Below are 14,021 nucleotides of genomic sequence, written 5' to 3'. Positions count from 1 at the left end.
TAACAGATAACTCTATTTCAATTAAAAAAATAAACTAGAAATGTTTGCACCATTTTCCTAAAGCCTCTTCTATTCTCATATTTTCTATGCCACCTGATGCTTTTAGCTCCTGGCAAAGACAGGAAACCAGCCTTCTGAGAGGCCTTCTGCTGACGGTGGCACTTTGGGTAACGTTAAGGTCACTGGACTTTGTACAGCCTCAGACTCGTCATCAAGGGCTGACATTGGCACTTACCTTCCTTTGCTTTTCTTTCAAAATCTTCGACTTTTAAAATACCCCCCTTTTCATAATCTGAAATGAAACAAGAGTAGCTGATGTCAAAAAGTGTGACGGAAACATAAGGAAATTCATCCTAGTGATATTTGTAAAAAAGAAAAACAGGAAATAAAATTTCTAACATTAGGGAATGGATTAAATAAACATGGTATTCATGCAATATAATCTATGTAGTCTACTTATTTAGTTATAATCTATTTTAAGTTATATATATTTAACCACAATAAAAAATTAGACCCATTTAAAAAAATTCATTAGAAAATAGAAAATCTATTCATATCTCAGGCCCTGACAGATCACATGCATATATTATCACAGCTAAACAAAAGCATTGCTACTGTGATAAAAAAAAGTTATAAAGGGGGAGGAGGAAACTTTGGGGTGATAGATATGGTTTTAAATATTGAATCTGATAATGGTTTCATGGGTGTATGCATATGTCAAACTTAGCAAACTGTACACTTTATTCTTTTTTTTCACGTCAGATGGGTAATGTGCTGATGTAACAAGGTTTGAGGGAGGTACATCTCACACAAGAGCGTGAACACCCAATCATCACGCTTATGAACTACCTGTACACTTTAAATGTGTACATTTTATGCTAAATGAAATAAATCAGAGAAGAACAAATACTATATGATTTCACTTATAGGTGGAATCTGAAAAGCAAAACAAAACACAAACAGATTCACAAATATGAAGAATAAACTGATCGTTGCCAGAGGGGAGGGGGGTGGAAGGTCGGGCAAAAAAGGTAAAGAATAAGAGGCACAAACTTCTGGTTATAGAGTAAATCGGTCCAGGCATGGAATGTACAGCATAGGGAGTATAGTCAACACTATTTTAAGAACTTTGTACAGCCCTGGCTCAATGGTTAGAGCGCAGGCCTGTGGACTGAATGGTCCCGGGTTTGATTCCGGCCAAGAGCACCACCACTGGTCGCAGGTTCGATCCCCAGCCCACTTTGGGCATGTGTGGGAGGCAACCAATCAATGCTGTCTCTCTCACATTGATATTTCTCTCTCTCCCTTCCACTGTCTCTGAAAAGCAATGGGAAAAATGTCCTCAGGTGAGGATTAAAAAAAATATTTTAAATTACAGTGACAGATGGTTACTAGACTCACTATGGAGATCACTTTTTAAGGTATATAAATACTGAATCACTATTTTATACACTGAAACTAATATAATATGTCAACTATATTTTAATAAAAAATAATGTACATTTTACTTTATGTCAATTATACCTCAATAAAAAAAGAAAAAAGACTTCATGTAAATTTTTAAGACGATTTTCTAGCTCGAAAAGATTCTCATTCACATGCACCCTTCCATTTGAGTAACTAGTGTCACTCAACAACCAGCACTGAAGAAGAGTAGGATGATCACCTCCGATGAAGCATTTTAGATACTCCCTCTCCCTTTCCCACCAGAGCCTTGCCGTGGCCTCCCTGAACTGACACCTGGAGTGAACTTACCAATCATGTGTGTGTCAACAGCTCTATCATAATAGTAAGAGAAAGCATAGAAGGAGCTTCTCTGGATCTCATCTGGCTGGTGAAGTTTTCCTTGGACCACCCTCAGCACTTCAGCGTAGCAGGGCTCAAAGCCCACCTCTCCTGCCAGGGCAAAGGTGCACAGGGACACGGTGAGGAAAATGGTAGAAGAGACCACTCTCTGAGGCAAGCTACTGCAGTCAATGTGGAAACATGAGGAGGAGCAAGAAAAGCTGAGGCTGCCTGGCCGGTGTGGCTCAGTGGTTGAGCATCGACCTAGGATCCAGGAGGTCGAGGTTCGATTCCCAGTCAGGGCACACGCCTGGGTTGTGGGTTCGATCCCCAGTGGGGGGTGGGCAGGAGGCAGCCGATCAATGACTCTCTCATCATTGATGTTTCTATCTCTCTCTCTCATTTCCCCTGCCTGAAATCAATGGAGAGATATTAAAAAAAAAGGAAGGAAGGAAGGAAGGAAGGAAGGAAGGAAGGAAGGAAGGAAGGAAGGAAGGAAGGAAGGGAGGGAGGGAGGGAGGGAGGGAGGGAGGGAGGGAGGGAGAAAAGCTGAGGCTGAAGCTCAGGACAAAGGTCTTACAAACAAAAATAAGCAAACTTCCACAGCCTCGCACTCTGGAGGAAAGGCCCCTGCTTCTCTAGGGCTCCCCTCCCTAACTTGTGTTTACCAAAAACAGCCCCAGTTGGCTTCAAGCTGCTGCCCCAAATTATGTTTCATGGTGCTTATGAAAAGTAGCTAGAAGTCTTGCCTGCTTCCTTTATTGCAAAAGTCAAGTTTTTTCCTTGATTTTAAGTTCTGTGCCTTTTATAATATGTAAAGTGAATTAGTCTCCCTACATCTCAAGTTTAAGTTTTACTATAACTTAAACAGCTAAACACTTAACTGAACCTGAAAGTTTCACCCTGCTGAGGGCAGAGACCCTAAATGCATTAGATCCAGGGTAAGAATGGATGCAGGACACTTGGCCAGGGAAAGAGCAGGATACAGAATGATGGCTGCCTTGCTCACTGTCACTTCCCACTATTTCTTGGAGGCATACCAAGACCTCTGCATTGAGTCCCTGCAACATGACAAGTTTCTCTTGAGCTCTGTAAAAAGATTCCCATGGAACTCTTTCAGACTTCAAGTGTAAAAATAATTTCAACCAGTGTAAAAACATCACTTGCCTTCTTGGTTGCCACCATACTGGTATTTCACGCCCCCAAATATCCACTCCGCTTCTAACCATCTTGGTAGACAGGCACTTCGAAAAGTGTGTCCCTCAGTCCCTGAAAAAAACCACACACACAAACAAAACCCACAAAGTAAGAGGCAAGGATGTGAGGGAGGCAAGCAAGAGCCAGTAAGGTTGAAAGTAATCACCACAGTAGCTAGGCCTTAAAATCATATGAAATTAGTTTCATGGCTACATCCTATGACAGGAATTCTTAACAGGGTTCATAGATGAGCTTTGTGGTGTTGGTGAAGCCCCTAAAGCTATGAGCAGACTTTTGTGTGTATGTGCATCTGGCAGAGGATTCCACGGCTTTCATCACATCCCAAAGAAAGCCAAAACCTACAATGGAGTAAGTTCCCTCCTTTCTTAAAAAAAAAGGGGAGAGGAATACTGTTCTACTTTTCTCATTGGTTATTGTGAGGCTTAAGTGAGACACACTTGAAGATATTTTATAAACTGTAAAATGCTATACAATCACCACAATAGCTTACTGCGAGCCAGGTACCGTACAAAGTGCATTACATGCAAAATCTTATTTAAGGTGAGGAAAGGGGCACAGAAAGGTAGCTAACTTGCCCCAAATCACATAACTGAAACTGAACCCAGTTCTGCCTGACCTCCAAAGCTGAGCTCTTAACCCTTCTGCCACCTGTGAAGAGGTGACAGAGTTTTTCTCAGCTATTCTGCCCTGCAAGTGGACTTTACTGCATCCTGCACCTCCCACATAAAGCCAAGGGCTTGAGCAAGCTCCTGCCAAATTCACTCTTTGAGCCTTGAATTTCTGCAGATACTTCAGCCTCCTGACCATAGGCTGTTCCTCCATACAAACAGACTTCATTCTAGAAATGGCTAATAATGGATACCAAAATGCATCTGAATTCATAGAGAAAAGGAATTCGCTATTACTACATCCATTGTACAACACACGCTTCCTAATTCAGCATAACCCTTTCCTCCACAGAATCACTGCCAAGGGAGGGAAAAGGCAAGCTGAGTACTGGTGTCACTCTCACCACACCCCAACCAGCACAGGAACCCAGACGAACCTTCTGTTTCCAGGGCTCCCAGAGTTGCTAGTCTTGCGGCTTTCAATCCAAATCCCAAGTAACTGTAAAATACAGGGTTGACTAATTTCATGCTGGTCCTGAAGTTCTCCAGCCTAAAGCCACCTCTTTCAAAACTAACATGGTTTCTCTGTCTTCCTCAAAAGGGAGGAAAACCTTGTTCTCTGTGACCTATTCATCTAGTGTGGACAGTAAGTGTTAATTTCTGCACAGTTTAGAACAAGGCCATGTAGAAACTACTTTCTACAGCTATGATTTAAAGACCAGAGATAGTAATGCTTCCTAGGGTCCCACCCTAGGAACCATCCCCTGAAAAGCTTTCATTATCTTAGCTCCCAGCCTCACTGTGTCAAATCCCAGGCTGGATTTTGAACATCTGAAGGAAAGCTCAATGGAGTTGGCACAGAGCTTCAGCTGAATTTTTCCTGAGTGTCCTCTTTATAGAGAAAACTTTTGACTCTAAGTCATATATATACTTTGGAAACCAAGAATGGAGAAATCTTTGGGTCCCTTGGCATTTGGTAAGTGGGTTGGATTTCAGGTAATAGGCCTCAGGGGATTGGCAAAGACTATGTAAGGCTTGTCAGATGCAATAATAGATGTGAAAATGCTTTAAAAAATTAGGAGACTCATATTAAGTGAAATATTATTCTTCTCTGTCCCCCTCCTCACCTATGTGTATAGAGCTTATAAGTGCTGTTAAACATCTCAAAGGAAGTGAGGTAGCCCCTAGGGGTTTGTTCCAGGGTTTTCTGCAAATCAGAAAAAGCATAAATACTATTAGAATCTGTGATTATCTAAGGATGTTATCACCACCATCCCTGTCCCTCCCCCAGAAATTCAGAGATGAAGGAGCTAGATTAAACTGCTAATCTCATATGGCTTGAGGAATCAAAGGGACTCTGAACAGTAGCAAAGAAAAGTTCACTCAGTTATTAACTGACTCTACTCAGCCTATTTGTGGTAGAGCTACTGCCTAAAAATAGAGCACCACTTTCTTAGCACCAAAGGAGTTGCTAACCAAATCTTCATGTTAATGACTCACCTGAAACTGGGGTAGGAACGTGATTTGGGTGGAAGCCCCCCCCAGGTCCAGGGTCCCCACAGTTTCCTGACTGTGGCCATGCAGCTGACCTGTGAATGAGAGCTAGTTTGAACACCATCTGCTTCCTGGACAACCCAATACTTCTCAATACTCCTCTGTCTATAATTTCTCTCCTGCTCTGGAGGAATTCCATAAACCCTCAACTGCTCCCTGCCCCCACGACTTGCTGGCAAATGTTAACTTAGAAGGACTCTTGCTGCAGCTGAGGCCTCGAAAGCAGGTTATAAACACTAACTTCCTGTCTTTCCTTTCCTCCAGGAAAAAAAGAAAGGTAATTTTGCTCTCTGACCCTGTGTGAAACCCAGTCAAGAGCTTAAGATACACTTGAGAATGTATTACCTGTCAGAAAATTCACAGTAATCCAAGCTAATATGCCTAAAAAAGAGAAAGAGAAGGATTACATCGCAGAGCATTTTCCCTCTCTTCCCTGGCCCCATCTTTGTTTTTTCTCTCTCTAAAGTTCATGCATAAGCACACACTTCCCTTCTCCCTGTCCTACCATTTCCTGCTATCCCATTCCTCCATACTTGTTTCTCCTTAGTTCCTTTTTCTTCACCCCCATCCTTCTTCATAGTTCCTTTAATCAGACATTTTATTAATCCTAGCCCTCTCCCTCTAGAACATATATCAACACCTCTCCACCTTCATAGGATCCATCCATGATGCTAACACTGTCATCTGGTACCAAGAAAGGTGACTTCTTGAAGACCTCTTTTACCTAGAGAAAAAGGGAAAAATTTGAATTCCCTAAGGCAATAAAACAGATTTCTATATTTTGGCTATATCCTAAAAGGCTTAGAAAACTACTCTTCATTTTCCCTAAATAAAATCTAAGCAGAACTCATTCCTTTTCCCTAAAGAAACTAGAGAAGGAACTATGCAAGCTATTATTGGTTTCTTATTAAAAGAAAACACAGGGATTCCCTTGACTTTAAAATAAATCACAACCAATCAATCTACATTTAGAGGTGAACTAGGCCTAGGAAAGGGCATACATTTGACCCTGCCAGCTCAAATCAGGAACCTGTCATTTTTTAAAAAACACCTGATTAATTCTACCTGGATATGTACTGGAAGCTAAGATGACCCCTTCCCACTCCATTTCTTAGATGAGCAAATAAACTTGGAGTAGAGAAGAGTTGGGCTTGGGTGGCTCCTGAAGCTACAAGAAAGTTTCTGCTGCTCTCCTAGCAAATTCTATAGTCTTTGTCTTTCCTGGTGAAGGAGCTCGTGTCCCCAGGCTGAGGTACTCTGCTGTTAGCCCCTGTCAAATCCTGGCATATGGCTGGGGTCTCGAAAGAATCTAGAGATCCCAAATCTAGATTTATTTATTCTATTTTAGAAGATGAGAATGAAGAGCTTGCACACACTCTTGACTCTCCATAAATATAGGTCAATGATAGGGGTGTTATGTCTTATTCTCACATGATTATCATTTGGGGGGGAGGGTTTTCCAAATAGGAATAGGAAAAATTCTAGTCTGTTGGTTGTTTTCATTTCTGAAAGGACAAAACACTTTATGCAATGACCTCTGGACCCTGTTTCAACCAGGAAAAGCCGGTTAAGTGACCCATAAACAAGCATTAAAGAAGATAGATAAGCAAACAGGAATAAACACAGAGTTTCTGCTCTTGCCCTTTCCACTCCATGCCTCTGCCCACAGTTTATTCTCAACACAGCAGCCAGAGTGGTGCTTTAAAAACAAAAATCAGGTCATGTCTCTCCTTAACTCAAAACCCTTCAGTGGCTTCCTTCTTAGAGAAAAAGCCAAAGTCCTTACACTGGCCTTTGATGTCCTACATGATAAACTCCTCCCACCTCTCTGAACTCATCGCCTACTTCCCTTCCATCACTCACTCTCCTCCAGTCCATCTACCTTGGATGCTGTTCCATGAACATACCAAGCACATTCCTGCCTCTGTACCTGTTTCTTTAGACTAGAATATTCTACCCACAAATGTCTTGCATAGCTTGTTCCTTCATTCCCTTCAGATCTCTGATCAAATGAATCTTATCAATGAGGTCTTCCCTGACCACCCTATTTAACATAGAATCTCCCCCACCCTACCACCAGCATTCTCTATCTGTCTTACCCTGCTTTATTTTTTCTCCATAGCTTCTAAAGCACCTGACATACTTTGTACTGACTTGGTTATTTTGTTTTGGCAACTAGAATGTTAGTTTCATGAGGACAGAGACAGTTATTTTTGTTCCCTGCGCTGTGTCCCTAGTAATTTCATCAGTGCCCAGTACATAGTAAAGCACTCATATGATGAATAAATGAGTGAATGAATGAATGAATGAATGAATGAATGAATGAATGAATTCCTCACTGTGATTCAAATTCTCATAAGGACATTCCAGGCAGTTTGTCCTTGGGCAAGGGAGTAAAGCCCTCTGTACTCACAAAAGAGAATGGATTTGTAAGACTGAATTAACACACCTGTAATACAGAATCATTTTTTGTTGTGATTTTTTGGGATTCTGCATATATTCTTCACAATATTATCTTATTAATCTTATTAATTTGCATGTTTTGCATAACAAAATGTAAAGTAATGTTAAAAATACTGAGTTTTTAAAACTCTGTACTTAGTTTTGATATGAGATAAAATAGATTATTTTTACAAATCTTTCACACTTTATAATTCTGTGTTTCTTCTCAAAACCTTTATACTGAGAGAAAAAAGTCAGGCACACAAAAAAAGAGAATATAAACTGTATGATTCCATTTATATGAAATGTAAGAACAAGCAAAATGAATCTATAATTACATAAAGCAGATCAATGGTTGCCTGGTTTCACTGGAGGGGGAAACTGACCACAAAGGGACACAAGAAATGTCTGTATTTGTCAACACTCATTTAACTGTATACTTAAAATGGATACTATATATACTAACTGTATGTAAGTTACTCCACATTAAAGTTGATTAAAAACAACTTTAGGAGTTGTTAACAAGTTAAGAGAATTAATAACATCACTGTCCTGGCCAGTGTGGCTCAGTTGGTTGGGTGCCTTCTAGTGCACCAAAGGTTGTGGGTTGGATTCCTGATCAGGGCACATGCCCAGGTTGTGAGCTCGATCCCAGGTAGGGGGCATGCAGGAGGCAACTGATTGATGTTTCATTCTCACATCAATGTTTCTCTCTCTCCCTCTCCCCTCCTCTCTCTCTAAAAAGCAATAAAAATATTTTTGTAAAAAAGAACATCATGGATACTCTGGTTTCTCTTCAGATAGCATAAATTTTTCACCTTTTACTAAAGATTTCCATGGAGAGGAACAATTAAAAAAAATAACATCATGGATAGGAAGTACTTTAAACTTTTTTAGGAAAAGCTCTATAGAATCAAGAGTAATATTTTAAAAATGTAAATAACTAGCTACAAAAGAGCCCAAAGTCACCACAGTGCTTCAGCAATGGTGGAATACTAAAGGTAACAGTAACACTCCAGAGGGCTTTAAACTCATAAAGAAAATATTTACATAGGGAAAAAGAATTATCCAAGATGCAGATTTCAAAAATTACCTCAAAGAGCAGAGCCTGGGCTTTCTGTTCTGGCAGTAAGCGCAGTCCTGCTGTTGCCTTCAAGACCACTGGGGTCCTTTTCCAGTGATTTCGGGGGATTGAGTCTTTGGCCACCTCTAAGAGCTCTTGAACAGTCTCAGCACCCTTCAAAAAGAGAAAAGCCATTCATGCAATGAACAGTCCATATAGTGGCACTTGTGCATCCGCTCACCATGCTCTGGGGAGTAACAGGAGTGAGGTAGCAGAGGGCTACCTCTCTGCTCTGTAGGAGCAGAAACGGAGAGAGTGGGCTTCTTTGAAGGAGAATCCATGTCATTTTGATTAAGTAACAATAAAAATGACTCTTTTATAGTGTGGTTATTTTAACTGATTGCTATTTTGTATCTCATATAAATTAGCCTCAGGCCAGAAAGTTGAGTATAGTGAAGGAAACACACAATTAGGAGTTAGAAGACGTGCTTGCCAACCCTGTGGCCTAACAGGGGATTCCTAGGCTTGGCATCCTCAGATGTGAGATGGGAGATTTGCCTCATACCACCAAAACTGCTGTGTATATTAGATAAGGCAGACTGTGTGTATTTCCACACAAATGCTAGCTGTTGCTCTTATTATGCTACTCTTTTTATATTTCCATAAGGACAGAATATGTCAGGTTCATTTTTGCATCACCAGCAACTACTTGCATGGTACACAGTAGATGCTCAATTTATGATTAATTCAAAACCATTATTTAAATCCTCTGTTTCCGAGTAAATACCTATCCTGACAATATGCTGTCTGTTAATCATTATAATTAATAGCAACCGTAACACAAGCCTCTTCTCCAAATGTCAAATCATTTTCTGATAATGTAGTTGCTTTCAATAACTCTTAGTTTTCTAGCACATTTGCCATTTCAAAACAGTGAGCTGAGAAAATAAACATCTTCTCAGTTCTTCAAGTTCAAACCATTTTTAACATCAGGTTTTCCTTTTAATGATTATGCTTGTGACACTGAACAATACCTTTATGTCTGCTACCAAAGTTCAACATTCTGCCTTATTCTATTTTAATGTGGCCTCTGACACACTGGGTGTTGCATGTTGTGGGTGCTCCAATGTGAAACACAGTCACAACAAAACTCCCAATTCATCCTCTATTACCAAAGATTTTTTCATCATGTGTTCTTGCCTAATTTATAGAGTATAGGCATGGTTCTGTCCTATATCAAGGTACTCTGAAAGGAGTTCACTGGATCTACATTCCCTCAATTGTCATGTTTATACCTCATACCCTTTAGAACTTCACGTCCATCTTCTGCATCTACATTAATCAATGCAGCTGATGGCTTCAAACTCAAAATCTTAAACAGTAAATACAAAGGGAGCAATCTCTTCAAAGATATTCTAGCCTCCTTCCACCAAAGCCCTACTGAGCTCAGGGTATATAATTATTGTTATCCAGAAGATTAGCAGAGGACAGAAAACTGATCTCACACGTAACATCAGTATTAGTGGTGATCAGCATGAGATATTTAACAGCAGCTGTGTGGTGAAGTTATCAAGGCATTGAGAATCTAAACATTTCATTGTAATTGTAAAAAAAAAACTCACCTGCTTAGGTTGATCTACAAAAGCAGAAAGTCCTGGCTTCACAGAATCAAAAATTTCCCCTTCTAGAATTGGAAGCTGTCCTATTTTGTTCAGGGATTAAAACAGAAGAGAGATGGCTGATTACCAAGCCAGGCTGCTTCTGATACTGGGCTCTGTGTCATATGACCTACTGGGTTAACCTGCTATTCCCTGAGCTATTCCAGGTGATCCCACGTGTGAGGAATGACATAGATGAATATTGAGGAGGACAGAGGATGACAGGCAGTCCTCGGGAATCCCTCTGTCAGTCCTCTGGTGGACACCTAGTTCCTACTCATTTCCCTAGGCTCTTTACGTAACCTGAAGACAGACACTGGAAATTCAGAAAAAATTAACCTTCAGGGCCCCTCCTCCCTTCCTCCAAGGATGGTAGTGATCCTTCTCTCAAAACTACTCCCAATATTCTCAATATTCTGGACCCTGAAGTATCAACCACTTTTCCAAAAAAGGAAAGACAAATTTTAGCTATACTTCTTGGACACATGAGTTTCAAACTACAGGGAGCCCAGATCTCTCTTAATTTCACACTGAATTAAACCTTATTTACTCAATTATAGTCCAAAATGTTCTCTGAAGAAAGACATTTATTAGCCATAAGATTCTATAATTCACATCACAAACCCTCAGCACATCTGTTTCTGGGAGGGGATGCTAGAGTATGAATTTATTGACTCTGGTGAGGGTACCCAGTTGCTCTTACCTGGTATTTTCTGCACAAAGGTGTAAACATGAATTCGTGTTCCAGTGCTCCCTGCATCAAACATAATTCCATACAAGGTGCTGGCACTGACATTGATGGGGCACATGGAAGACAGGAAAACACCCTCAAACCAAGTCTGCTGGTTTGTGTGGAAGACAGTGCTGCAAACACAGGATGCTACCAACATGAAAAAGACTGCTCCCCAGGAAGTGGTCATTCTATTCCCAAGATGTGGTGACTCTATGCTTTTGTTGCAGAAGCAATGCTGTTCAAACACCTGCAGTGGCTTATAGGACAAAGACACACAAGGTTAGATCAACTGGCCTTTTTGTTTACACCTGTAAAAGAAGAAACACCCATCACAGAAGTACCACCCCTTTCCTAAGGTGCTCCTTCTTCTCTATTTCTAATAACCAGAACAACAAGATAGACCAGAGTAACACAGGTTCTTAGGACCTTTTCTGAAGGCTATCTGGTTGCAAAAGGAAACTGGGATTTAAAATATATTTTCCCATGCTCTGCTTTTAATTGTAGGGTGGATCTCATAGACTCAAAGGCTCTCTCTCTGACACCTTGCTCCTATTGTTGAATCTAATTTTCTTCTTTCTATTTTGACAATTTTGTCTTTAGAACATATACTAACACTCTCTCCCCCTGTTACCCTCTCTCTTTCTTCTTTTTGATATAAGAAGCTTCAATTTCTGAATTAAAGTTATAAAGTGCTAACACTGGGGTGTTCAGTTTTCAAAAACCAGGTCACTGGACTGCCACCTGTGATCAACATTGATAATGGCTTGCACATACAACCACATTTTAAGGAAATATTCAATTTAATTTAAAACACTTAAATAGACCATTATAGTTTTTAAAACATCCTCCACAGGTTTCAGGCCATGCTATCCCCACAAGATCTTAGGGCAGACGGGCAAATTAAGACAGAGACGTTCAATGACTTGCTGAAAGTCTTAAGCAGGTCAGTGATGAGATGCTTATCACTCTTGCTAACCTTTCTTTTTCCCTAATTCCAAAGTGCCTCCCTTATGGCAAGTTATTGCCTATATTTCTTAATGTATCCTTAGCAAAGGCATGAAACTTAGCACTAGTGCTCAGCATTATTTGTTTTGAGTTTGTGTATTATGGTAGGTTGGATACAAACGATGATGAAAACCTAGAGAAAGATGACATAGCAAAATGTCTTCTGGATAGGCTGTATCTTCTCCTGGTATTAAGGAAGAACGTTATATCTATCCTCCAACATTTTTTGTTGTTGTTGTTTGTAAGCCTCACCCAAGAATATTTTTTCATTGATTTTCTTTTTTTTTAAGAGTGGGAGGGAGGGAGGGAGGGAGGTAAAAGAGAGAGGGGGAAAGAGAGAAATATTGTTGTGAGAGAGACACATCAATCGGTTGCCTCCCGCACAAATCCTGACCAGGGCCAGAAATTGAGCCTGCAACTCAGGTACATGCCCTTGACCATGATTCAAACTTGAGACCCTTCAGTGTGCAGGCTGACACTCTAACCACTGAGCCACACAAGCCAGGGCTATCCTCTAACATTTAAGGCTTCCTTAATTGCCCCTTATATATTTTGCTCAAAACAGTTTTTTTAAATCATTTTTTATTTCTCCATTACAGCTGACATACAATATTATATTTGTTTCAGGTGTATACCCCAGTGATTAGACTTTATATAACTTACTAAGTGATCATCCTGATATATCTCATACCCATCTGAATGATGCTTGTTCTGTAGTTTAGTTATAATTTTGATGTGCCAAAACAGTTTTTTGGGGGTCTTCTGATTCAGCTTTTATCTCTGGACTTCACCTTGTGTAAGCCATAGTTACTGGTTAACAAGATCTAATTCCAAAGTCCCCATTTCCCAGTCCCCTTATCTCTAACAGAATACTCAGTATATTTGGAATACTGATTGAGGATTTTCAATCATTCTTAAGATTACTGATCTAGGGCTTCTTTTTATCAATACGCCTCTCTCCCCACAGGTAACATATTACATAAAATAAAAGCAAATTAAAATTAATTGCATTTGGTATTTAAAACTATTTAAAATAGAGTCGTTCTGAGGTACTACAAAGGCAGAGTTAGAATTATCAGTTTGGACACTATCAAGGCTGAACTTCTATCCTGAAGTTAAGAATGGGAGCTACTGGTTAGGAAAGGAAAATTTTTAGAATCTTACACAAAGGAAACTTCATCCTAGGAAATCAACCACTGAAACCAGGGTAGCTGCCTGGCCAGATTCATACTCACATCTTAAATTACTCCCTTTGGCTGATTCTTCTTTTACAGAAAATAAGCTGGTCATGTAGATCAATCTAAATAATTGAAAACAAAAACCACCTTTAGGATTCTCTGAGCATTAACAGATCTTGCCTTGACCATATTCAACACTTGGTCCCTCTTCTCCCCCAGGAAGTGTATTTAGGGACTCTACAGTCACCAAGCTTCTGCCATCTCTGTAACTGATACACAGCAGCTTCTTCAGGGCTCATTCATATTTTCTCTATTATTGTGGTTTCTGAAAAACCTCTCCAGCTTCTATTTCCATTATGCAAACATTTGTTTTTCTTCCAAAAGAGATTTCAAAAGGAAAAAAAATGCATACTAGGTATCTGTTTTCATGGAATAAAAACTGCAGAGTCATACCAGGTGTTCAGTGTAAAACTAAACAGGTTTTAAAGAAAGCAAAGGATGAACACATAAAATGCTCCTTTGCTCTCAACCCCCACCTTCTAACACCACTTCTAATCTCATTTTCTTTAAGATTAGCTACTTTAAGAATGGTAATAGAAAGGCTCACAATTTAGAGTATATACAGAATGGTGTCCTATTTACATGACACCAGACTGCACAGCTTGCTCATTCACTTTGTTAGTCTTTGCTCAAATGTCACTCAGTTCTCACTGAGACCTTCCTTGTTCATTGTATTTAAAATTGCAACCCACCTGGTCACTTACATATCTTCTGCCT

At 40.0% G+C, this 14,021-nt stretch overlaps 1 protein-coding gene, 1 non-coding gene and 1 pseudogene across 6 annotated transcripts in view; 1 reads left to right on the top strand and 2 right to left on the bottom strand.

Annotated features, from left to right (window-relative positions):
• Positions 1–14,021, bottom strand: part of ENTPD5 (ectonucleoside triphosphate diphosphohydrolase 5) — a 34,635-nt gene that overhangs the window by 6,967 nt on the left and 13,647 nt on the right. For 3 of the 5 annotated variants that reach the window (XM_016208186.2, XM_016208189.2, XM_016208190.2), the window contains exons 2-13: positions 13,302–13,366; positions 11,032–11,317; positions 10,293–10,372; positions 8,701–8,844; positions 5,814–5,889; positions 5,511–5,546; positions 5,112–5,200; positions 4,739–4,818; positions 4,049–4,110; positions 2,953–3,054; positions 1,756–1,896; positions 236–292 (exon numbers count right to left, since the gene is read on the bottom strand). In XM_016208186.2, the coding sequence (XP_016063672.1) occupies positions 236–292; positions 1,756–1,896; positions 2,953–3,054; positions 4,049–4,110; positions 4,739–4,818; positions 5,112–5,200; positions 5,511–5,546; positions 5,814–5,889; positions 8,701–8,844; positions 10,293–10,372; positions 11,032–11,248 (1,084 nt within the window). In that variant the 5' untranslated portion in view covers positions 11,249–11,317; positions 13,302–13,366. The remainder of the gene's footprint in view (positions 1–235; positions 293–1,755; positions 1,897–2,952; positions 3,055–4,048; positions 4,111–4,738; positions 4,819–5,111; positions 5,201–5,510; positions 5,547–5,813; positions 5,890–8,700; positions 8,845–10,292; positions 10,373–11,031; positions 11,318–13,301; positions 13,367–14,021) is intronic. The other 2 variants (XM_016208191.2, XM_016208185.2) reach the window with 2 other exon arrangements.
• Positions 757–868, bottom strand: LOC148094032 (small nucleolar RNA U13; annotated as a pseudogene).
• On the top strand, positions 8,389–8,501 carry LOC148094031 (U5 spliceosomal RNA). The gene has a single exon (XR_015716387.1). It is a non-coding gene; the product is annotated as a U5 spliceosomal RNA (small nuclear RNA).

Source organism: Miniopterus natalensis, chromosome 1 (assembly GCF_054644295.1).
Source record: "Miniopterus natalensis isolate mMinNat1 chromosome 1, mMinNat1.hap1, whole genome shotgun sequence".
NCBI classification, from domain to species: domain Eukaryota; kingdom Metazoa; phylum Chordata; class Mammalia; order Chiroptera; family Miniopteridae; genus Miniopterus; species Miniopterus natalensis.
The sequence above is the reverse complement of the archived record's forward strand: the minus strand, read 5'-3'. Positions and strand labels throughout refer to the sequence as shown.